We start from the raw sequence: 24,444 nt of genomic DNA, 5'->3' as shown, positions 1-24,444 counted from the left end.
CAGGCCTTCTGCTTGCAACGTGAATCTGTAAAAGCAAATCCACTAGCATGGACTCATCTGGTATCAGACTGACAGCATCCTTTTTTTTGTAGTAGTAGTACTAATTTTGCTTTAGCTGCGTGATATAATAAATGGCATGGCAGTATCTCAAAGATTAGGGAAGGGTGGAGTATTGGGAGCTGCTGATGGAGTCAAATCAATGGGACGTCTCATCTGGTGTTGCCTACACCGACAAGCAAAGAAAAGAAATGAAAACCTCCCAACAGGTACAGAGACAAAAACCTGTTTATTGTAGCTGATGGTTGGTCCCAACGTGTTTTGGCATCTTATCTTTTACTGGTGGGGCACCAAAGAAACAAAAGTGAGTAGCACTATAAGCTAGTCAATCATAATACAAAAGAGTATGTAACCTGGATTCTTCATCATAATGTAAAATAATGACTCATGAAAGCACATGTTACAAACACAACAGACTTGTTTAAAAAATATTCCAAAACCAGGTGAAAATGCAGACCTAAAGAACTTCAAGATACAAAATACAATAGTTCACATCAATTATAATAATAATAACATGATAGACACTGGAACATGAAGGTATATATTTTTATTACTATTACAGCTTATGTGGTCTGCTGTTATTTCTGTGTGATGCTGCCTCTACACTGACCTTTCCGCACATTCAAGGAAAGCCCTGAGAGCCCTTAACTGGAAATGCTAGGGATTGAACCGCCAAACATAAGCACACAAAAAGCATGCACTTTAGTGGGTTGGATAGGCAAAACTGAGGCTGTGAATCAGGAACATGGCTGGTCCAACCATGAAGAAGCCAGATGCAGTTTGCATCAATGGTGGATGGTGGGGGGAGTGATGGATTCTGGGTCACATCTTTGCTTGTCAGTGTAGGCAACACCAGATGAGACATCCCATTGATTTGACTCCATCAGCAGCTCCCAATACTCTACCTTTCCCTAATCTTTGAGATACTGCCATGCCATTTATTATATCACGCAGCTAAAGCAAAATTAGTACTACTACTACAAAAAAAAGGATGCTGTCAGTTTGATACCAGATGAGTCCATGCTAGTGGATTTGCTTTTACAGATTAACGTTGCAATCAGAAGGCCTGGTTTCACACTGAGTCTGAGTATGCCTCCTTACAGCCCACTGGAGAAGCCAGCTATATTGATCTACTCCCTGCTTGCTAAAAGTGAGCAAGAATCAGATCATTCACTTCCCCCCACCACACTCCGTCCTCACACAAGGTTTAGAGTTTCAAGTGGATGTGCCCCTTTAGACACCATGTGAGGAAGAAGTGCTTTGTTGTCCCCTTTCCTTGTTCCATACACAGGTGCTGTTTATTAAACTTTAAAGGGATGGATTCACTTTAAATCCTGTGTGAGGATGGATTGCAGTGAGAAGTATTTTTTTCTTGATTCAGACCTGATTGGGCTGGCCCTGTCATGAACATTTGGAAAAAAAGGTTCAGGAGCCTTTAAGCAGGCAGGAGCCAACTCTAAAGAAATACATTTTAAATAAATTCACATGCGCTATGGGGCAGCGTCTGCTATTGTGATCAATAAGAGGTATTTGAAAATGGTGTTATTTACCTTACTTGGTGGTAAGCCCACTGTGTTCAGTAAGGCTGTAATACTATCTTACTTACCAGAAACAAACACCTCTAGTTACCAGAGAAACAGCAAATGCAGATATTTCTATGGTGACACTACCAACCCAAAATGAGGGATCCCAAATATTCCCACTTACATGGAAGGAGGGTACTGCCTCTTGGAGGGGAGTTAGAATTTCATCCATTCTTCAAACTCCATCTTGCGGTACACAAACAGCTGATTCTTAGAACAGTGTTTCTCAAACTATGGGTCGGGACCCACTAGGTGGGTCGCAAGCCAATTTCAGGTGGGTCCTCATTCAGTTCAATATTTTATTTTTAATATATTAAACTTGATTAGACCTCATTTGGGAAATGAGACGCGTGTGGCCTCTGGGAACCAAGTGCCTCGGGAACTAAGTGCCAGGTAAGGCACAAGAGTTTAGCATCTGGGCGAGGAGAAGGCAAGGAGACCTCTGAGTTTTGGAGAAGGAGAGGAGGAGGAGCAGGAGGAGGAGGAGGAGGTAAGTGTACTCATTCTAACGCTTTGTCTTTCTAACTCCCTGTCTTCTAACCTTAACCTTACCTTTAAAGCAACCTTAAATCAAAATTGAAAGTTAGCACCTAAGGGAGGTACATAGGGCTACTCTGAGCAGGAGCAGAGTCCTACTCATGAGTAAGAGCAGAGTCCTACTCGTGAGTAAGAGCCCAAGGGTCAGGCATTTAAATCAAAGTTGAAAGTTAGCTGCACCTAAGGTAGCACTTAATCGAAGGAAGGGAGGAGGTTAGTAATACTAACAAAACGGTTAGTATTATAATGCCGTTGTACAAATCTATGGTAAGGCCACACCTGGAGTATTGTGTCCAGTTCTGGTCGCCGCATCTCAAAAAAGACATAGTGGAAATGGAAAAGGTGCAAAAGAGAGCGACTAAGATGATTACGGGGCTGGGGCACCTTCCTTATGAGGAAAGGCTACGGCGTTTGGGCCTCTTCAGCCTAGAAAAGAGACGCTTGAGGGGGGACATGATTGAGACATACAAAATTATGCAGGGGATGGACAGAGTGGATAGGGAGATGCTCTTTACACTCTCACATAATACCAGAACCAGGGGACATCCACTAAAATTGAGTGTTGGGCGGGTTAGGACAGACAAGAGAAAATATTTCTTTACTCAGCGCGTGGTCGGTCTGTGGAACTCCTTGCCACAGGATGTGGTGCTGGCGTCTAGCCTAGACGCCTTTAAAAGGGGATTGGACGAGTTTCTGGAGGAAAAATCCATTATGGGGTACAAGCCATGATGTGTATGCGCAACCTCCTGATTTTAGGAATGGGTTAAGTCAGAATGCCAGATGTAGGGGAGAGCACCAGGATGAGGTCTCTTGTTATCTGGTGTGCTCCCTGGGGCATTTGGTGGGCCGCTGTGAGATACAGGAAGCTGGACTAGATGGGCCTATGGCCTGATCCAGTGGGGCTGTTCTTATGTTCTTATGTTCTTATGAGGTTAAAGTGGAAAGCAGGTTTTTTCTACTTGTTTAAATTAAACCTATACTTAACCCAGGTTAAACCTAATCTAAGTTAGAACATAACCTAAACAGGTCAGTAAATTGGGACACAGGATCTAGAGAGCAATAAATAATTAAACAAACCCAAATAAAAACTAGCTTGGGGTTACAAAAAAAACAGTCCAGCCTAAGAGAACAGAACTAGGAGGGAAAGGACCTAGGAAGGGCCAATTCCCAACCCATTAAGAGCCCCATTAGGCTAATCCAAGCAGTCCATTCAGGAGCCTGGAGAGTAGGTCACGCCCATCAGCAGCCATTTGCCTTCCTGAGCTTTTGTAAACTCACCTGGGAAGGCCAGCCCCCTTTCAATCAGGAAGGAAGGAGGGGGGAGGAGCCAGCCAGGAGTATAAAGCTAGGCAGGCCATCGCGTGAGGCTCTCTGCAGACGCGTGTGGCCTCTGGGAACCCAGTGCCTCGGGAACTAAGTGCCAGGTAAGGCACAAGAGTTTAGCATCTGGGCGAGTTCAGCAGCAGGGCGAGGAGGCCAGGGCCCCATACACTGCCCTACCTCTTCCCTAGAGAAAAGGGCTGCTATCCAGTGTACGGTTTTTAAAAGGACCCCTAAATAAAACAACAACAACAACAACAAAAAAGCTATGCAGTCAGACAGCCAGCAGCAGAGTGGGGGCTATCCAGTGTTCTGCATCGAGTGCCACATGTATGATTATATGCCTCTGGGGCATAAGTCATGGGTGTGTCCTCGGTGCAAGGAGCTCCAGGCTCTCAGGGAACGCGTCCGCTCCCTTGAAGCCTTGGTGGCCGACCTGGAGAAGCGCAGGCAGCCAGAGGAGGACCGTGGGGAGACTTCTGGGGACGATCAGGCTTCGTCCCAACCTCAGGCGTGCAGCTCCTCGGCTGCCCGGGTGGGAAGTCTCGGGACTGGAGGACGTCATCCTGGAGAGGAGGGAAACAATCCCCTAGGGGGGACCCCTTCTCCAGGGGATGGGCCCATATCCGAGCGCACTCGGGATACTCCTCGGCGGGAGGGGGGTCGGGGGCTTCTTGTAGTGGGGGATTCGATTATTAGAAACATAGAGAGGGGGGTTTGCGACGGATGTGAGGACCGCATGGTGACTTGCCTGCCTGGTGCGAAGGTTGCGGACATCACTTCTCGTCTAGACAGGCTGGTAGACAGTGCTGGGGGAGAGGTAGCGGCTGTGGTGCATGTCGGCACCAACGATGTGGGCAAGTGTAGCTGGGAGGTCCTGGAGGCCAAATTTAGGCTTTTAGGCAGGAAGCTGAAAGCCAGGACCTCAAAGGTAGCGTTCTCTGAAGTGCTACCTGTTCCACGCGCAGGGCCAGCTAGGCAGGCGGAGATCAGGGATCTCAATGCGTGGATGAGACGGTGGTGTAGGGAGGAGGGGTTTAGATTCGTTAGGCACTGGGGAACGTTTTGGGACAAGCAGGGCCTGTATAAGAGGGACGGGCTCCATTTGAACCAGAATGGAACCAGACTGCTGGCGCATAACATTAAAAAGGTGGCAGAGCAGCTTTTAAACTGATCCCTGGGGGAAGGCCGACAGGAGCCGAGGGGCATCCGGTTCGGGACTCCTCATCCCTATGGGATGAGGATGGGGAGGTTAGAGAACAACAAGACAAAGGCAGGGTAGGAGAAGAAATTGGGAAAGGTAGCGTGATGGGATGTGATAGACGGTTTGGCACAATGAGAGGATGCGGGGACAAAGGAGCGAATAAGCAGCCCATCCTGGGGCATTCCGTGTATAAATGCTTTTATGCGAATGCCCGAAGTCTACGAGCAAAGGTGGGAGAACTGGAATGTCTGGTGACAAGGGAAAATATTGACATAGTGGGCATAACGGAAACCTGGTGGAATGCGGAGAATCAGTGGGATACCGCAATCCCGGGCTATAAACTCTACAGGAGGGACAGGCAGGGGCGTGTTGGAGGTGGGGTGGCCCTTTATGTTAAGGAAGGGATAGAATCCAGCAAAGTAGAGATTGAAGGTGGGTCCGACTCCACCGTAAAATCTCTGTGGGTTAAATTACCAGGCTTGTGCAGCGATGTAATACTGGGGGCGTGCTATCGTCCTCCAGACCAGAAATCGGATGGGGACCTTGAAATGAGGAAACAGATCAGGGAGGTGACAAGGAGGGACAGGGTTGTAATCATGGGGGACTTCAATTATCCTCATATTGACTGGGTCAATTTGTGTTCTGGTCACGATAAGGAAACCGGATTTCTTGACGTGCTAAATGACTGTGGCTTAGATCAGCTAGTCACGGAGCCCACCAGAGGACAGGTGACTCTGGATTTAATTTTGTGCGGTACGCAGGACCTGGTTAGAGATGTAAACGTTACTGAGCCATTGGGGAACAGTGATCATGCTGCGATCCGTTTTGACGTGCACGTTGGGGGAAGAATACCAGGCAAATCTCTAACAAAAACCCTTGACTTCCGACGGGTGGACTTCCCTCAAATGAGGAGGCTGGTTAGAAGGAGGTTGAAAGGGAGGGTAAAAAGAGTCCAGTCTCTCCAGAGTGCATGGAGGCTGCTTAAAACGACAGTAATAGAGGCCCAGCAGAGGTGTATACCGCAAAGAAAGAAGGGTTCCACTAAATCCAGGAGAGTGCCCGCATGGCTAACCAGCCAAGTTAGAGAGGCTGTGAAGGGCAAGGAAGCTTCCTTCCGTAAATGGAAGCCTTGCCCTAATGAGGAGAATAAAAAGGAACATAAACTGTGGCAAAAGAAATGTAAGAAGGTGATAGGGGAGGCCAAGCGAGACTATGAGGAACGCATGGCCAGCGACATTAAGGGCAATAATAAAAGCTTCTTCAAATATGTTAGAAGCAGGAATCCCGCCAGAGAATCGGTTGGCCCTCTGGATGGTGAGGGAGGGAAAGGGGAGATAAAAGGAGACTTAGAGATGGCAGAGAAATTAAATGAGTTCTTTGCATCTGTCTTCACGGCAGAAGACCTCGGGCAGATACCGCTGCCCGAACGGCCCCTCCTGACCGAGGAGTTAAGTCAGATAGAGGTTAAAAGAGAAGATGTTTCAGACCTCATTGATAAATTAAAGATCAATAAGTCACTGGGCCCTGATGGCATACACCCAAGGGTTATTAAGGAATTGAAGAATGAAGTTGCAGATCTCTTGACTAAGGTATGCAACTTGTCCCTCAAAACGGCCACAGTGCCAGAAGATTGGAGGATAGCAAATGTCACGCCTATTTTTAAAAAGGGAAAGAGGGGGGACCCTGGAAACTATAGGCCGGTCAGCCTAACATCCATACCGGGTAAGATGGTGGAATGCCTCATCAAAGATAGGATCTCAAAACACATAGACGATCAGGCCTTGCTGAGGGAGAGTCAGCATGGCTTCTGTAAGGGTAAGTCTTGCCTCACGAACCTTATAGAATTCTTTGAAAAGGTCAACAGGCATGTGGATGCGGGAGAACCCGTGGACATTATATATCTGGACTTTCAGAAGGCGTTTGATACGGTCCCTCACCAAAGGCTACTGAAAAAACTCCACAGTCAGGGAATTAGAGGACAGGTCCTCTCGTGGATTGAGAACTGGTTGGAGGCCAGGAAGCAGAGAGTGGGTGTCAATGGGCAATTTTCACAATGGAGAGAGGTGAAAAGCGGTGTGCCCCAAGGATCTGTCCTGGGACCGGTGCTTTTCAACCTCTTCATAAATGACCTGGAGACAGGGTTGAGCAGTGAAGTGGCTAAGTTTGCAGACGACACCAAACTTTTCTGAGTGGTAAAGACCAGAAGTGATTGTGAGGAGCTCCAGAAGGATCTCTCCAGACTGGCAGAATGGGCAGCAAAATGGCAGATGCGCTTCAATGTCAGTAAGTGTAAAGTCATGCACATTGGGGCAAAAAATCAAAACTTTAGATATAGGCTGATGGGTTCTGAGCTGTCTGTGACAGATCAGGAGAGAGATCTTGGGGTGGTGGTGGACAGGTCGATGAAAGTGTCGACCCAATGTGCGGTGGCAGTGAAGAAGGCCAATTCTATGCTTGGGATCATTAGGAAGGGTATTGAGAACAAAACGGCTAGTATTATAATGCCGTTGTACAAATCGATGGTAAGGCCACACCTGGAGTATTGTGTCCAGTTCTGGTCGCCGCATCTCAAAAAAGACATAGTGGAAATGGAAAAGGTGCAAAAGAGAGCGACTAAGATGATTACGGGGCTGGGGCACCTTCCTTATGAGGAAAGGCTACGGCGTTTGGGCCTCTTCAGCCTAGAAAAGAGACGCTTGAGGGGGGACATGATTGAGACATACAAAATTATGCAGGGGATGGACAGAGTGGATAGGGAGATGCTCTTTACACTCTCACATAATACCAGAACCAGGGGACATCCACTAAAATTGAGTGTTGGGCGGGTTAGGACAGACAAAAGAAAATATTTCTTTACTCAGCGCGTGGTCGGTCTGTGGAACTCCTTGCCACAAGATGTGGTGCTGGCGTCTAGCCTAGACGCCTTTAAAAGGGGATTGGACGAGTTTCTGGAGGAAAAATCCATTATGGGGTACAAGCCATGATGTGTATGCGCAACCTCCTGATTTTAGGAATGGGTTAAGTCAGAATGCCAGATGTAGGGGAGAGCACCAGGATGAGGTCTCTTGTTATCTGGTGTGCTCCCTGGGGCATTTGGTGGGCCGCTGTGAGATACAGGAAGCTGGACTAGATGGGCCTATGGCCTGATCCAGTGGGGCTGTTCTTATGTTCTTATGTAAAATGTTACAAGCCTGTACTTTTAACAAGCTGCTATATATATTCTTTTAACAATGATCATCAATGAGACTTACTCCTGAGTCAGTGTGTGTAGGATTGCAGCCAGGGCCTAGGAGAGAGGGTAATTTGTACCAGGCCCCAGGGTCAAAAAGGGGGCCCAGGAGCCAATGGACGGGGTCCAGAAATTTCCTGGGATCTTACATTTTCCTATCTACTCAGACTTGTTGCCCGCACTGGATGCTGGGGACACTACCATGAGCAGCTATTGGGAAGCCATATATGCTGGGCCGAGGAATGCATACATGACACTCCTTAACACAGTGTCAAATCTTGGAGGAAACTGGACTGCTATAGTAGCTCTTTGGCTTGTGGATCTGCTGACCATGAAAGAGCATATAGGTACTTAGAGACACAGCTGCAAAGTTACAGCTGCTGCAGAAGCAAGTTTTGGTACACACAGGACACTTTGCATTCTAGTGTGAACCTAAATATGATGATGCTAATTTTCTGCATGATTTTCTATATATACAAGATTTTAGAGAGACTTAGAAGTATGTTTGGTTTTCCATATTACTGTATCTAGCTGCTGATGCCAGGTGCCCGCACCCTGTTTTGCCCCTACTTGCCCCCATTCAGCTCGCCTGTCAATACCCTCCCCCTCTGTTTCACCCCTCCCCCTTTGCAAAGGGGCCCAAAAGAAACTTTGTACCCCCTGAAAAAATTCCTCTGAAAGACCCTGATTGCAGCCTAGGATTGTTAAAATTTTTCCTGCTTGATGATGTCACTTCCGATCATGAGATCACTTCCGGTGGGTCCCAACAGATTCTCATTCTAAAAAGTGGGTCCCAGTGCTTAATGTGTGAGAACCACTGTCCTAGAAGCTGCTGCTATGACTCGCCGTCCTCAATATGGCTTAATGCTCATAAGCCAGTCTTGCTTTTAAACACGCAACCAGTTGGCATTGATAACCATTGATGGCTGGCTGAGAGGTTGCTGCAGGGCTTTTCCTCTTTTGTTCAAAGTCACTTTTCATAACCAGAAGGTCACTTCCTATAGCATTCTAAAGAAAAAATGGCAAGCAGTGGCAGCAGCTGACCACCAGAAATGCTAGCAATTCTGCTGAAGTTGCCATTAGCCCAAAGAAGAGTTGCAAAAGTCGACTAGAAAACCAAAAAAACCAGCCCCACCTGCAACACTAAGTGTTCAACATCCTGATGAAACCGCTACTGCCACAGAGGCATGGTGGACAAAACAGTTTAAAAATCTTGGCCATACCTGGAAGGAAAGACAAGCTTTTCTCAGCCTGCTCTACAACACACAGGGTCCCCTGAATCAAGCAGCACAAGACACCTACTTCGGGGTGAACCTGTAAACTAAAGAGCGATACTGTTAAGTGTGCATAGCAAGACTACTCTGTACAACACAGTATTTAAGGTGCACTTTAGCAGCTGAAATTTGGAAACTCCTATATACGATAAGGACTGCACATTCTACTGCCGCCCTGGTCAGAATGCCAGAGTGCAGATAATAGTGCTGGCTTCTTTCACTTTAAAAAAACCCCTCCTCCCAACAGAGGACAGGGTGAGCCAGAATCACTACCAGAGAGGCAGCAAGGTGCTGTGATTCAGCAGTAGACTAGACTGCCCCTCCCCTCCTCCTTTATAGGAGGAGAGGAAATGGGCGCCCTAGAGAGGCAGCGCTCTAGGAGTTGCAACTCCTGGAGGGCTGACACTCTAGGGCACCCTCTCGTCTCCTCCTAGAAAGGTGGTGGGGAGGGGGGTGATCCAGTCCGACACTGAATTCATCAGAAGGAGGGTTTTTTTCTTAAAAAAAGAAAGGAACCGGTGGAGCTGCTGGCTTCTTTAGCTTTAAAATAAAAAAGACAAACAGGCTGGAGGGTGAGGCTAGGGAAGGTGCCCCCAGAGGGCCAGCACTTGGGGCATTTGCCCCACTTGCCCCTCTCTAGGTTCGCCACTGCAAGCCCTCTTTTACAAGTCACCTTGGGGTGATCTGGAGACCAACTATTGAGCCCAGTCAGAGAGAACTGTGACTCAATATCCCAACTGACCTATCCAAACAACAGACAACTAGGAAGGCTGCACCAACACAACTAACAAAAGGCCAGGATGACCAGATGTCATAAACTCATAAGAGAACAAAGCAGCCCAAAATGTTGGACATCCCAAGCACTCTCCTATCTGCAAGAGTTTCCCAGCGACAAGCAACTAAGAGCCTAATTCTATGGTCTCTGAGCTCCAGCGCCAGTGCTGGGGGGTGCAAACGTAAGGCATGTTGGTGACACCCGGAAAGGAGGGAGCACTGGCACAGACCCAGCACCACTCCGCGCTGGGCTCAGCACCAGATGGACACCGCTTGGAGCACAGAAAGAGCTCGGGGCAGCCATTGACTAAAATTTTTTTTCTCTTCTGATTTTCTATAATCTGCCCCACAGGCCACAGACTTTATCCATACAATTGCCCTTCTACAAGACAAACCAAAGCCACCAGATACAGAAGTTCTTTTCCTAGCTGCTGGGAACAGGGCATTCCACATCCCTTGTTCCACCCCCTGCAAGTCTGAGTTTTTTCCCTTAAAAATGATCTCATCAACAAAATCATCAATCTTGCAAACTCTGCTCTTAAGTGCTGATCAGACTGTAATCAAAAAGGACCACACAGTAAGAAGATGAAGGTTTGTGTATCTTTATTGTACTCCAGGTTTCAGAAGTTAGGTCCATGAATCCTCAGTTTTCCTCTGGTGGTGAGTACAGGTGGTGTCCAGCATATCTAAAAGAAAAAGCAAAAAAAAACACAAAACTTAGAAGGACCTCAGAAAAAGAAAGGAACTAAATGAGGCCTATTATTACATAAGAACATAAGAACAGCCCCACTGGATCAGGCCATAGGCCCATCTAGTCCAGCTTCCTGTATCTCACAGCAGCCCACCAAATGCCCCAGGGAGCACACCAGATAACAAGGACCTCTTCCTGGTGCCCTCCCTTGAATCTGGCATTCTGACATAGCCCATTTCTAAAATCAGGAGGTTGCACATACACATAATGGCTTGTAACCCGTAATGGATTTTTCCTCCAGAAACTTGTCCAATCCCCTTTTAAAGGCGTCCAGGCCAGATGCCATCACCACATCCTGTGGCAAGGAGTTCTACAGACCAACCACACGCTGAGTAAAGAAATATTTTCTTTTGTATGTAATAACCCTCCCAACACTCAATTTTAGTGGATGTCTGAGGCTGGATCTATGTAAGGTAACAGAACATGATGGGGATAAGGTGGCTACTAGTTCAGACTGCAGGTGGAAGAACACATGTTCTGAAGGCTGTATGTCCTCTGTGTTGAAAGAAAAACAATGCCCCAAAACAAAACCTCAACCTCAAGTAGAAAACTACTACTTGGTTGAGGTCTGAATCCTTTGGCCTAAGAACTGCCTTTGATATCTATTCTCTTTGTTGGCAAGGAGCTCTGTAGCACAATGTGGGCTCTGCTTCAGCTTAGATGGTGGACAACGGAGAGAGAATTCACTGCCAGCCTCCCTCCCTTGACAGGCAAATGCTATCCTTCTTCCCCCCCCCCCCAACTGTTGCTGCCACGCCGAAAACAGGTGTGCTGTATCTGGTGGGAAGGGGTGGATCAGGAGGCTTTGGAAAGGAAAGGGGATTTAAACCCGCTCCATAAGCCTCCCACTCTGCAATGGGTCTCCTCAGACCTGTGCCAGTGATTTCACTGGTGCAGGTCCAAGGAGAGAAAGGGGGTGGGGAGGCTAACCACATAGGGGATAGGAACTGGAGTGTGCTATTGCCGCTGGATCCACTCTTTCCTGCAGCCTCCCAGCCCTGTTCCCCCCTCCCTGCCCAGTTTCACCCCCTCCCACCCTGTTCTGCCCTCCTCCCACCTCCCCTCACTGGCTTACTTGCTCCAGCAGGTGGCCAACTGATTGGTGACATGCATGGGAAAGCCACTGGACCACACTTTACTGTCAAGCACCCACTGTCGTCACAAGTGGAATGTGCATTCTGTGGGTGGTGGGGTCCAATAGGATTGAGCTGAAAACTGCACCCATGAAGAGGAGACATGATTGACCACATCTTCCTCTGCCTGTTGCTTTACAGTATGTTATAGCATGAGGCAACCTTACACAGTTTTTTTTAGGAGAACTTACATTTTTAGGAGGACTTACATTTCTGGTTTTAGGTAGCTCATGTTTCGGTGAAGACCGTCAAGGGATTTCATGTCCTCCTCGGACAGATGGAAATCGAACACCTGAGGGGAGAGGATCAGCTGTCACTATCAGTTGTCACTGTCAGTTGTCATGTCTGTTCCAGGTAAGATGGTGGAATGCCTCATCAAAGATAAAATCTTAAAATACATAGACAAACAGGCCTTGCTGAGGGAGAATCAGCATGGCTTCTGTAAGGGTAAGTCTTGCCTCATGAACCTTTTAGAATTCTTTGAAAAGGTCAACAGGCATGTGGATGTGGGAGAACCCGTGGACATTATATATCTGGACTTTCAGAAGGCGTTTGACACGGTCCCTCACCAAAGGCTGCTGAGGAAGCTCCACAGTCAGGGAATTAGAGGGCAGGTCCTCTCCTGGATTAGGAACTGGTTGAGGTCCAGGAAGCAGAGAGTGGGTGTCAATGGGCAGTTTTCACAATGGAGAGAGGTGAAAAGCGGTGTGTCCCAAGGGGTTGTAATTCTTGTTTATCTACTCACATTCTTGCAGCTAGGAACTGCTAGCCACTTCTCCGTTACTGACTTAGTTTGGTTCAGGCTTCACATGCTAACCTAGGCTAACCTAGGCCTAACATGTACATATTCATGACAGGCTGGTAATGATAATATTGTTGAATGATTCTGCAGCAACTGTTACCCTGCATGTGCTCAATCTTGTCTGATCTTGGAAGCTAAGCAATGTCAGGCCTGGTTAGTACTTGGATGGGAGACTGCCTGGGAATACTGGGTGCTGTAGGCTTATACCATAGTCTTTCGAGACTGAAGGTTGCCAACCATTCTGTCAAAGAATAAGACCTGGGGAGAAAGCAGGCTGACCAAGAAGAGTAGTTCCTAGTGGTTAGTGCACACGCACCCCTTCCTGCTCCCCGTTCTCCCTTTACTGGAACAGTAGCTCAACAGGGGAGTAAAGTTGGCAAACAAAGTAAAATTAATTAATTTCCTGATTGCCTCTCACTAGAAACAGCCCTAGCACTTGCATTTGACCAAGGAATCCTTGTCTCCTCCTAAACCTAACTGGAGAATCAGTGGATGTGATTCCATGTACCAGCATTAGGTCTCCATGGCAGAATACATCAGGTTGCCTGTGTGCTTGGGGTTAGAAAGCCATAGATTGATAATGTAATCAAGTTACTTGAGTGAAGTGGGACTTTGTTGATCAAATGAATGCAGTAACCATTAACACCCAGCAGATGAAGCTGGGATGCTGCTCAAGACCAATGCCCACAGAAATACCTCCCCCCCCCCCACTCCATCCCACTACACGTAGTTGGAGGACAATGGCACTTCAAACAGATAAAGGCTGCTGAACCTGCACAGGAGCTCCTGGGAAGTATCAAAAAATAAGGCAAAAAGGGCAAAATAATTAGGGGGAAAACGGAATTAATCACAGCTGCCTTACAAAAATGTAGCAAACAAGGAAAAATGATAGAAGCATTTAGAAGCACATCTGCCTGTTATGCTAGTTTGCTATGTGCAGGAGCTTTTCGAATTGGGTGGACTCAAAAATACAAACCCTCCCATCCATAGTCTGAAACGGTACAGTGTATAATTCTACCATCTCATTCTGCATAATGACTCACCACCTGATGATTAATAAATCCCGGTGCATATTCTGGGGTTGAAGCCATTGGAACAGACATAGCTACCCTGTTTTCTGTTCATTGCCTTTACCTGCATGTTTTCTTCAATTTGCTTTTTGATGAAGGACTGCACAAGGACCACCAGGCCACGCTGCAACTGGTGGCGCAGGGCCACGAGAGCTGGAGTTTGCTTGTACTTCTTGGCAATAGCAGCCAACACAGGGTCTTCAAGCAAAACAGGACTATTTTGGTCTACCCTGTAAAAGAGTCACATAGAAAGAGGAAGCATTTCTGGGATATTAAAAAAAAAATCACCTAAATTAACACAGTGTTTGCCCAATGCATCAAGACAGCCTGTGGATTTTGAATTGAATTGCTAATTGGGGTCACTGTGCACGGTGCACAATGGATGGAAGCAGGCTTGGCTGCCCTGGTGAACGGTCTGCACTGAGGACTAGACGAGAGGAGCAGGTCCTTGTCCCAACCACAGTGTCCTTCTAGGTTGGTAGGCAAGGCTGGGGCTTGGAAGCATTTTTGGGATATGAAAAAAAAAATCACCTAAATTAATGCAGTATTTGCCCAATGCATCAAGACAGCCTGTGGGTGCAAAATGAATGGTGCAAAATGAATGGAAGCTGTCACGGGGTGGGGCAAGTCCCTTTCCCTTTAAGATGGTTTAGGCTGGGTGGTAGACCACAGCTGCGATACAAGGACATCTGCAAGAGGGATCTGAAGGCCTTAGGGATGGACCTCAACAAGTGGGAAACCCTGGCCTCTGAGCGGCCCGCTTGGAGGCAGGCTGTGCAGCATGGCCTTTCCCAGTTTGAAGAGACACTTTGCCAACAGTCTGAGGCTAAGAGGCAAAGAAGGAAGGCCCATAGCCAGGGAGACAGACCAGGGACAGACTGCACTTGCTCCCGGTGTGGAAGGGATTGTCACTCCCGGATTGGCCTTTTCAGCCACACTAGACGCTGTGCCAGAACCACCTTTCAGAGCGCGATACCATAGTCTTTCGAGACTGAAGGTTGCCAATACATGGTTAACCAGGTGTAGGGTATTAACAACTAAGGAATAAAACCTGGGGTTGGGTGCCTGGAAAGGAGAGTGCAGCGGGAAGGAAGCTTACAGCTTGATAGTGGTAGCAATACTGAGGTTTGTAAATATAGTTTTAGCCTCTTTAAGATCTTTTTTGTTTTTTAAAGCTATTGTGTTGCATATGGAAATGTTTTTATGGAGCAATTGAACTCCCTTAAGTTTAATAAAAATCTTTTATTTAAAACATTGTGTGCAGTGATTGACCAAGGACATGTATGATGGGACCTGGGGCTTGGAATGAGCAAAAATAAATAAGCATTGCTCTTGGGGGTTGTGGAAGGTGGTGTAGGCAGAGGAGGGTTGAGTCCTGGCTGGTTTGGGGGTCTCCCTTGGTCCTTCCCTACCCCAGGGGTGATGTTTGTTACAGAAGCAGGCTTGGTTGCCCTGGTGGATGGTCTCTGCTGAGGACTAGGCAGGGGGAGAATGTCATTGTTCGCCCTGCTGGACCTCTGAGCAGCTTTTGAAAACATCAACCATGGTATCCTTCTGGTTTAGGCAAGTCTGGGGCTTTACAGTGGCTTCTGTCCTTCCTGGCTGATGATCAGTGCTACTCAGGGTCACCACTGAACTGGCTTTGTCATGCAGGATGCCCCAGGGTTACATTCTGTCCTCTATACTATTTAACATCCACATAAAACAGCCGCCTTGGGTGCCCTTCGGGGGAGAAAAGCAGAATATAAAGCAAATAAATAAAACTGCAGGGAGAGTTTTATCTCCTCCTCTGTTGTCAGGAGGCAGTGACTGCTGGGGCTTCATTTGTCTAGCTAAGGCTGGTGCACCAGCTGCAGCTAAAATTGACTTGAATTAACCACATAGATCCATGCTTGGATTATTTCAAGGCCCAACTTCAAGCTTCCCTTGAAGGCTGTTTGGAAACTGCAGCTGGTGCAGAATGTGTCATTCTGTGTAATGGCCTCGACTCAGCAGTTTGATTCTAGCAGCTACACCAGATGCCAGTTTGTTTCAATTCAAGGTGCCAGTCTGGACCTTTAAAGCCCTTTATATTTGGGACTTAAGTATCTAAAGGACTGTCTTCTTCTGTACCAACCAGCTCATCCTCTATGTTAACCAGAGGGGGCCCTGTTGTGTGTACTAACCCTGATTTATGCCAGGTTGACAGCCTGTGGTATACCTGGCAGGGGGTCCAGGGGGGCACCTCCAGGCACCTCTCTAGGTGGTACAGTGGCAAGGAACAACAGCCACAAAGGGCAGGGTCTTCTCTTTAATGGCACCTCAGCACTGGAAGCCCCTCCTGTCAGAGGAAGCACCCTTCCTGTTTAAAAGAAACAGTGAGAGGAGAGCACACTGGGAATGCTTCTAGCATGCTTTGTTCTTTCTCTTTATGGAAGGACAAGATGGTGATCTGGCGCTCCAGGTCAGGTAAGAAGCTTGGCTCCCCACTTTCACTTAACCACTTGGTTGCTTTCCACAGCAGCTGGTTCCATGGGGAGACCAAGAAGGTGGTAAGAGCAACTTTTTCTTCTCCCCGTCCCTCCAGCAGCACTGGAGGAAGAAGTGTACTGTAGCTTGCCTAATCCTCTCAAGTTAGTGGGAAGGGGATCGGAGCACTGACTAAGTAGCTCTATCAGTTGGAGGGCCAGAGGGAGGCAGTGAGAAGATTTGGGGTGTGGTGGGACACCTCTGACGCATTTGCTGCTGCCTTTGAACTCGCCCCTCAGTGCAAGACTCTCATCATGGGCAGGCTGGCTTTGCAACCATCTGGCTTCTTCTCTTACCATCTTTTGTCCCTCTGGGTTCCCAGGACACTGTATGCTTCAAGGAGGATGTTGTTGGATTTGCAGAAGTTCAGCATCTTGCTCTGGTTCTGATAAATGTGGCATTCAACCTGCAGCATTTCCAGCCCCCAACACAAACCAACAACTTCAGATGGTTTGAATAAGAATACAAGACAGATACCTCAACAGGATACAAAGAAAAACACACAACCACATTGCCAGGTGTTAAGGCATTCAACAAAGTTACACTTTTTAATGTTTGTGGTGGGAGGATTATGTATTCAAATTACCATCTTAAATACTGAGCAAGAGAGACTAATGGTCTGACTCATCACAAGGTGTCTTTGCACACCTTCAGAAAACCATTGTGTAAGTGCACTGGAGAGCTCTGGTACAACATACCCACATGACATGATCAAACAACCTGTATTACAGGATTGCTTGTTCCCGATTAACTCACGCTCAGTTCAGTCCTTCCCCCCCCCCCCCCGCTGGTGCAGCTGTGCTGAAAAAGCATGTGCTGTATCATGCAGGGGGGAGGGGTGAAGTGGGGGGCTTTGGAGGACCCTAAGCCTCTTGCACCACAATGGGTCTCCTCAGACCTGCACCAGCGACTTTGCTGGCACAAGTCCGAGGAGAGAAAGGGGACTGCTGCTGGAGGGGATGAGATCTGGCAAGCGCCATCGCCACCAGAGCCACCCCTCCGCAGCCTCCCTGCCCCATTCCTCCCCCTCCCCCAAAATATTACCCCCTCCCCACTCAGTTCTGCCCTCTCCCATCCCCATCTCACCTCCCCTGCTAGCATACCTGCTCTAGTGGGTGGCCAGTGGTCTGGAGATGCACACAGGAAGGCGCTGGCAGTTCATTACTTGGCACATTGCCAGACTGTGCTTTACAGCTGCTTTTCAGCAGCCAGTGTTGGCAGAACACGCGTTCCGCCATGGAGCATTCGCAAAGGATTGGACTGTTTGGTTCCAACCAGTAACATGTGTGCAACTCAAGTCTGAATTTGGTTTACATGACCGACTAAGGACATGGTAACTATTGAACAGACCGTCCTACTGTTGCCCTTTGCCTGCTTCCAACTTCAAGCAACTTCTGCCTGGCATTGACCTTCCTGCTAAGCCAACCATCCAGACCTGAAATAAAGAACTTTCAGCAGCAGTTTGCAAGGAACAAAAATCCATAAAAGGCAGGCAGGTTTCACCTGGTTTATGACAGGCTTGTATTTCAGTCCTGGCTTGTTCAGGATCATTTCCATCAGCTTCAGGTTGAAATTGGACACTCCAATAGATTTGACCAAGCCTGCATCTTTGCATGCCTCCATTGCCTGAGAAAGAAAACATGGCGTGTAGTGTAACCCTTTGAATGGAAGACACGCGTGCAAGTGTGACTTCTAGTAAGAATGTCTTATTCCATACCATCTATGGCCTAGCCTTTCAACAAGCCAAGCAGATTAATCTCTGTGGGGCAAGGGCATCCTCTAGACCAGTGATTTTTAACCTTTTTCATCTCGTGCCACACTGACAAGGCACTAGAATTGTCAAGGCACACCATCAGGTTTTTGACAATTGACAAGGCACACCATGCTGCCAGTGGGGGGCTCACATCCCCATTGGCCCTACTAATAAATGATCTTCCCCCAAATTCCTGGGGGACACCTGTGGACCACTCATGGCACACTAGTGTGCCACAGCACAGTGGTTGAAAATGGCTGCTCTAGACCAGCATTCAGGGCAACGCTGATTCCCTCCCCCCTGTGAGCAGCGGTTATTGTTCCGATGCACCGCTCACTAGAAGTCCCTCTGAACACTATTGCGCGACTGCCTCTGCAGTTGCATCTGCCCAGAAATCCAAGAAAAAGCATGCTGGGACAGTGGGCTACAGACGCGACTACCCAGAGCATCGTGCAATGGTGGTCAAAGGGGCTTTTGGGGAGCTGCATGGTGGAGCAGTAAGCACTGGTCCAACTGGGGACCGTTTTCATGCTACGCAGCAATTGCGAGTTTTGCTGCTCTAGACAGGGGCAAGGCCGAGAACAGCCAACTCTATTGCTTTGGGCAAGTCCACCCTGAGACAGAGATGTAGCAGGCAGCCTCTTCTGTGCTGCATACCTTCTACTCATATTAGTCTTTTTAATGAATGTATTTCTTGCAGAGCACTAATGTGTCCCAGCTTGCCATCCAGGAATTTCCTGCTCTGTAGATATTTCTAGCTTAAAACTGCTACAAAGCAAACATTGTTCTTAAAAACAAACTTTTACAGAACACTTGCAGTGTATTGAGTACTAATTCTTAATCCATATTTCACGCATCCTTGTAACAACCCTGTAGGGCTAATGTCTCCACTTTGCAGACTGGAAGAGAAAAATGAGGTTTACTGACAGGTCAAAGGACATGCAAATGAGGGGTGTTCCACTGACAGTAGCAGGGATGTTTGCCTTTTTAATTGGTGTTCCAAGCATGGGCTATGATACGTTGGAGGGGCCTCCTCAAGGTGTGGATCTCACAGCTTCCAGGTACTTACTTCCCATGTTTGACGAAGATCGACTTTGTCAAAAATTAATTTTTTATTTTCCCCAAGAGGGAATAAATCTGCTCCAGGCTGGAAAGGAAAAGGGAAATGAAGCTTAGACCTAAATGTGCTGTACAAGTTATCTCTGACTACTTACCCCTTCAGTAGCTAGTACCCCATAAAACAATGGGAGCTTTTCTCCTAGGGGAAATAGCATTCACAGTGGGGGGGGGGCGGGCTGATCCAGAGCAGAACCACTGTGAGTGCAAAGGCTTAAGGTTGGCCACTGCCATGGTCCAAATCCAAAACAAACACCCCCCCCCCCGATTTATGTTCAATAAACCAACCACATAGGCCCCAGTCAGAAAATAGATGACTTCTTTAGTTTGGCCCTCACAACAGTGATGGAACGAGGGAAAGCATCGTGAGACTGAGACAGGATGCCATCCCAAATCACAGTATAGACCACTTGTACATTTTTATTCATCCAAAAGGACAACACTCCTACTTTATTAAAAAAAAATCTTAGTTACAATGTCAAAATCAGTATTTTCTTTTATACCATTTTCTGGTAAGCCCCTTTTTCTTTCTGTACCCCACAGTGCACATTTCCTTTGCTCTGGCCACAAGTCTGTAGCCTCGCCTCAGTTTCTGCCCCCCCATTTGTCTATCTATAGTGCACCCTCATCTCTCTTACCCCTTTTTTCCTTTCTCTATCCCAGGGGTGCCCAAACCCCGGCCCTGGGGCCACTTCCGACCATCAAGGACTCCCGATGCAGCCCTCAGGGAGCCCCCGGTCTCCAATGAGTCTCTGGCCCTCCAGAGATTTGCTGGAGCCCATACTGGCCCGACGCAACTGCTCTCAGCATGAGGGCGACTGTTTGACCTCTCGCGGAAGCTGTGGGATGAGGGCTTCCTCCACTGCTTGCTGTTTAACATCTGTGATGAGTACCGGCAGCAAAGGAAAGGCCAGTATTGCTTTGTGCAAGGCCTTTTATAGGCCTTGAGCTATTACAAGACCTTCATTCATTAATAGAAGTTCATTATTAATATATACATTTATGTAAACATATGTAAATTTATTCAAATTTTAGATGTAAATTAATTCTTTTTTCCTCCCAGCCCCCAACACAGTGTCAGAGAGACGATGTGGCCCTCCTGCCAAAATCTTTGGACACCCTTGCTCTATCCCAAAGTTCCAGGCCTGATTGAGGACAGAATGGTTGGCTGCACAACCTGGTGCCAGTCCACATATACTACTGAATCCAATCATAGAAAGCACATATACTAAGAACATAAGAACAGCCCCACTGGATCAGGCCATAGGCCCATCTAGTCCAGCTTCCTGTATCTCACAGCGGCCCACCAAATGCCCCAGGGAGCACACCAGATAACAAGAGACCTCATCCTGGTGCCCTCCCTTGCATCTGGCATTCTGACATAGCCCATTTCTAAAATAAGGAGGTTGCGCATACACATCATGGCTTGTACCCCATAATGGATTTTTCCTCCAGAAACTTGTCCAATCCCCTTTTAAAGGCGTCTAGGCTAGACACTCACACAATCTATAACTGATATTGTATTTTTTCCAATTAAAAAAAAAGTAATGTAAATTTCCAAAGAGAAATGGGAAAAGGTCACAACCAAAGAGCATTTCCCTCAACCAATGGGAAGGGGCCATAGCTCAGTGGGAGGGCACATGCCTTAGGTGCAGAAGGCCCAGTTCCAAGCCCTGGCATTCCAGGTTAGGAGAGACTCTCGTTGTAGGCTAGGGAGAGCTGCTGCCAGGCAGCAAAGATGGAGCTGAGCTATCTGGACCAATGATCCGATTCAATTGGAGGCAGCTTCATATGTCCCTGTTTGGCTTGACAGTCATTTCTTCTTGTAGGGAACTCTGGGAACTGTGACAGGGCAAAGCTTCTTCACTTTCTGACTCTCTACCAGTCTGCAGTTCCCACAATTCCTTATGAGAAGCCATGACAACCAAACCAATAAATGTTTCCCGTGTAGAATCCCACTGGGGCTTTTCCTATGTAACACCTTGTCTGTTTTGGTCCACTACAATATTTTGCTAGCACTTGCATAACAGCATCAAGAAACATTTACCTTTAGAGAATAAGGGTTGTGGATGAGGAACAGATCCATATAGTCAAACTGGAGTTTCTTCAGGGATTGTTCTAAGCACGTGCGGACGAGCTCAGGACGGTGGAAGGTACTCCAAAGCTGTCAACAATTCACACGTGTTTATGTTTTCTCACAAACATAGAGTTTTACAGGCTTCAAGGGGGCCATTCGGTTCTGCCCTGTGATGAGGCAGGATTCCCCGTGCACTCCAAAATTGCAGTAGAGTAATATTTTGTTGAGTAAACACTTGATTAGCACAGCAAGTTGCAGTGGGCTGGTATTTTAATTGCGATTGTATGTGTCAGTCAGGCCTTTACCCACACTGGTCTTTCCTCCAGTTCTGGTATGGGCTGGGTGGTAACAATAGATGACACCACAGAACAAAACAGTTGGCTTCCCACCACTTAAACAGCCGCCACTGACCCCAACCTTCCTCTTCCTGGACAAATTGTTGCCTGTTTGATAACTAGAATTGTTGCCTCTTTGATAACTTCCTTTCCTCTCCTGGATCCCGCACAAGCGCCCGAGTCTTACCTTCAGGGCTCTGCATGGCCTTATCTCTCCTTACTTCTCTGCTCTCACATTCTGCTATGCTCCTACCTGTGACCTTCATACCTCTAGGTCCAGCGCCCCATCCGTCTGAAGTTCCCCTTTTCTCAAAAGGCTCTGCCCCTTTCTCTTGCTACCCCTGATGCCTGGAATTCCCTTCCTGCTCACTTGAAGGATCCCCTCTCTCGTCTTTCCTTCAAATCCCTGCTCAAAACCCACCTTTTCCACGAAGTCTTTGGCACTACTCCTTAGCCCCTCAACTTTAATGCAAGTAATGCCCCCATCTTATCCCTGCCACAGCATAGCAAGCAGCCACACCAACAAAGTGGGGGTGGCACCAGAAGGTAAACTGGAGATAAGTGAAAAACTTTGACTGGAAGTAGCTTGGCGCACTGGCGGTGTGTATGTGGGTCACCAGCCATTCAGAAGTTGTCACTGCAGCTCCATACTAGCGGCCTAGTCTGCCCACTGACAGAATGCAAGTTCCATCAGCAGAAGGCCTGGGCCATAGTCTAAACATGCATACCTGAAATAACTGCCTATATTCCCCCATCTGCCCTGGCACCTCTCTCGTCCCCTTCTTCTGTAGTCTCCCTCATGTTTGTGGTAGATTAGGAGTCCCCAAAGCAGGGACCTATCTGCATTTGTACTCTAAAGTGCCATGTACCCTGAAGACATGGTGCAAATTAGAAAGAATAATTAAAAATAACAAATAATTATAAAATCCAATTGCTTTAAGAACATTCAAATTAATTTACCTTTCCAGTGTAGAAAATATCTTCCCTTTTCAGGGTTCCATCAGCAATTTTTGCATGGACAGCTCGTCCAATCTGCTCCTCAGTTTCATATACATATGCACCATCAATGTGGCGGAAGCCAACCTCAAGGGCTATTTTTGTAGCCTCCTCGCACATCTTTCTCCGATCCTGCAAGTTAAAAAGGTAAAAATGCCAGTCAATATGCCAGGGAGGGCAGGCGGCAGGTGGTCCTGTGGGCGGGCGAGCTGGAAGTGGAAGGCAGGGTATGTTCCCAGGTAGCCCGGGGCAGCTCTTTGTGCCACCTCTTTAAGTGGCGCAGATCCAAGTAGCTCCATTGGGGCTGTTGCAGTGTAACACAGGGTAAGGAGAATAATTTTCCCTTGCCTCAGAACGGGCCAAAGTCGGCTCCAAACATGCACTGGATACAGCGCAGGCCCACTGGCCTGCCTGTTCCAGCACAAGTTAGGATTGCACTGTTAGTTCCTTTTCATTGGCACAGCTGCAGATGAAACTGCCAGCATGGAAGTCAATAAGCAATGTGCCAGGAAAGGACTATGTCCTTCTAGGTGACAGGCTTCACAACAGCAGCATGGCTGGGTTGAAGAAATACTAAATGAGTATTTTTAAGTCCTTCATCAATCATACATCAAAAGCATTCAAATGAGACTAGCCTACTTTTTATCTCCCTCATCTATCAATTGGTAGGCTGAAATCCAGGAAACCTATCAATTGGTAGGCTTAAATCCAGGAAACCTTCTCTGGCACTTGCACAATATCTGCATAATAATTTCGTCATCAGTGCCCAATGGAAAGTCAAATGGGCAGACGAATGCCCAGAAACAGATGATCCTACACTTAAGGTGCCAGGTTTCAACTTGCACCTTACATTTGTACCTTACATGGCGTTTGTCAGGATTCAGTGTTTAAATAGGGGTTAGTATCTATCCCACAGTGTGATTGTGGGTTCCCCCGCCAAACTATATACCACATTGTGTCTAGCGGCAAACTGAGGGCGTATACTGGCCCATGGTCTGACTTTTTCAATGAAGGTAACTCTATCCTTGAATGGCTGGACAAACTGGACATTGATATTTGATATAGTTTTATAAGTCCATGTATTACCGTATTTTTCGCTCCATAAGACGCACTTTCCCCCCCCCAAAAAAAAGTGGGGGGAAAAGTGTGTGCGTCTTATGGAGCGAATACTGGGGGCAAGGTCCGCACTGGGGGCAAGGTCCTCATTTGCACAGGCGCCACAGGGGGAGGGCAGGCGGAGAACCAAGGGGGCAAGGTCCGCACCGGGGGCAAGGTCCTCATTTGCGCAGGCGCCACAGGGGGAGGGCAGGCTTACTTTAAAAGTAAGTTTTCCTGCTCTAAAAACTAGGTGCGTCTTATGGAGCGAAAAATACGGTAAATGCCATACGCTAAACAAACAAACAAATAAATAAATAAATGTCAACTGCACAGCAAAGATAGGGCTCCATGCAGTCCCTGTAATTTTTACAGGGAATACTGGCAGTGACAGTGTTTATATTGAAGAGGTGCCCTCTTATACGGGAGACGAAATACAGCATCTGGTTTTCTAGGAATTGGGGGCAATGAAACAGTTGGGGCAACCGCTACAGCACAAACAGCAGAATACTTGCAACAAATCCAACAGCTTATGCATTAGAGCCCATGCTCTGGCAGTGATGGCGGCACAGGAATACATTTCTCCATCACCACTGCACCTGCACCATTCAGAGTGATCATCGAGTTCAGCTTCTTCTTAGTTCCCAGTGCAACGAGAACATCCTAAGAGGAGTCATTCTCTAGTTCTTGTTTTAAGATCTTTTGGTATTTGTGGGCAGTGAAGGGCAAGCTGCCCCCAATTGTGAAGTGGGGGGGAGGGAGAGAGAGAGAGAGAACTTTCCTCCAAGAGCAAAACCCAGCCACAAGTAGATATGCTTGCTGTGCATATT

The 24,444-nt window shown here is 47.5% G+C and overlaps 1 protein-coding gene across 5 annotated transcripts in view; it reads right to left on the bottom strand.

Annotated features, from left to right (window-relative positions):
• Positions 1–24,444, bottom strand: part of LOC136657021 (aldo-keto reductase family 1 member C3-like) — a 59,120-nt gene that overhangs the window by 23,795 nt on the left and 10,881 nt on the right. Inside the window, exons 3-10 of one of the 5 annotated variants that reach the window (XM_066633587.1) lie at positions 22,484–22,651; positions 21,159–21,275; positions 19,065–19,142; positions 17,746–17,868; positions 16,539–16,648; positions 13,799–13,964; positions 12,072–12,154; positions 10,582–10,664 (exon numbers count right to left, since the gene is read on the bottom strand). The exons of the other annotated variants lie outside the window; for them this stretch is intronic. Coding sequence (XP_066489684.1) covers positions 10,622–10,664; positions 12,072–12,154; positions 13,799–13,964; positions 16,539–16,648; positions 17,746–17,868; positions 19,065–19,142; positions 21,159–21,275; positions 22,484–22,651 — 888 coding nt within the window. The 3' untranslated portion in view covers positions 10,582–10,621. Of the gene's footprint in view, positions 1–10,581; positions 10,665–12,071; positions 12,155–13,798; positions 13,965–16,538; positions 16,649–17,745; positions 17,869–19,064; positions 19,143–21,158; positions 21,276–22,483; positions 22,652–24,444 lie in introns of those variants that run through there. 5 annotated transcript variants of the gene reach the window in all.

This window comes from Tiliqua scincoides, chromosome 7 (assembly GCF_035046505.1).
Source record: "Tiliqua scincoides isolate rTilSci1 chromosome 7, rTilSci1.hap2, whole genome shotgun sequence".
Lineage (NCBI taxonomy): Eukaryota > Metazoa > Chordata > Lepidosauria > Squamata > Scincidae > Tiliqua > Tiliqua scincoides.
Note: the sequence above shows the minus strand (reverse complement) of the source record. Positions and strands in the feature narration are given on the sequence as shown.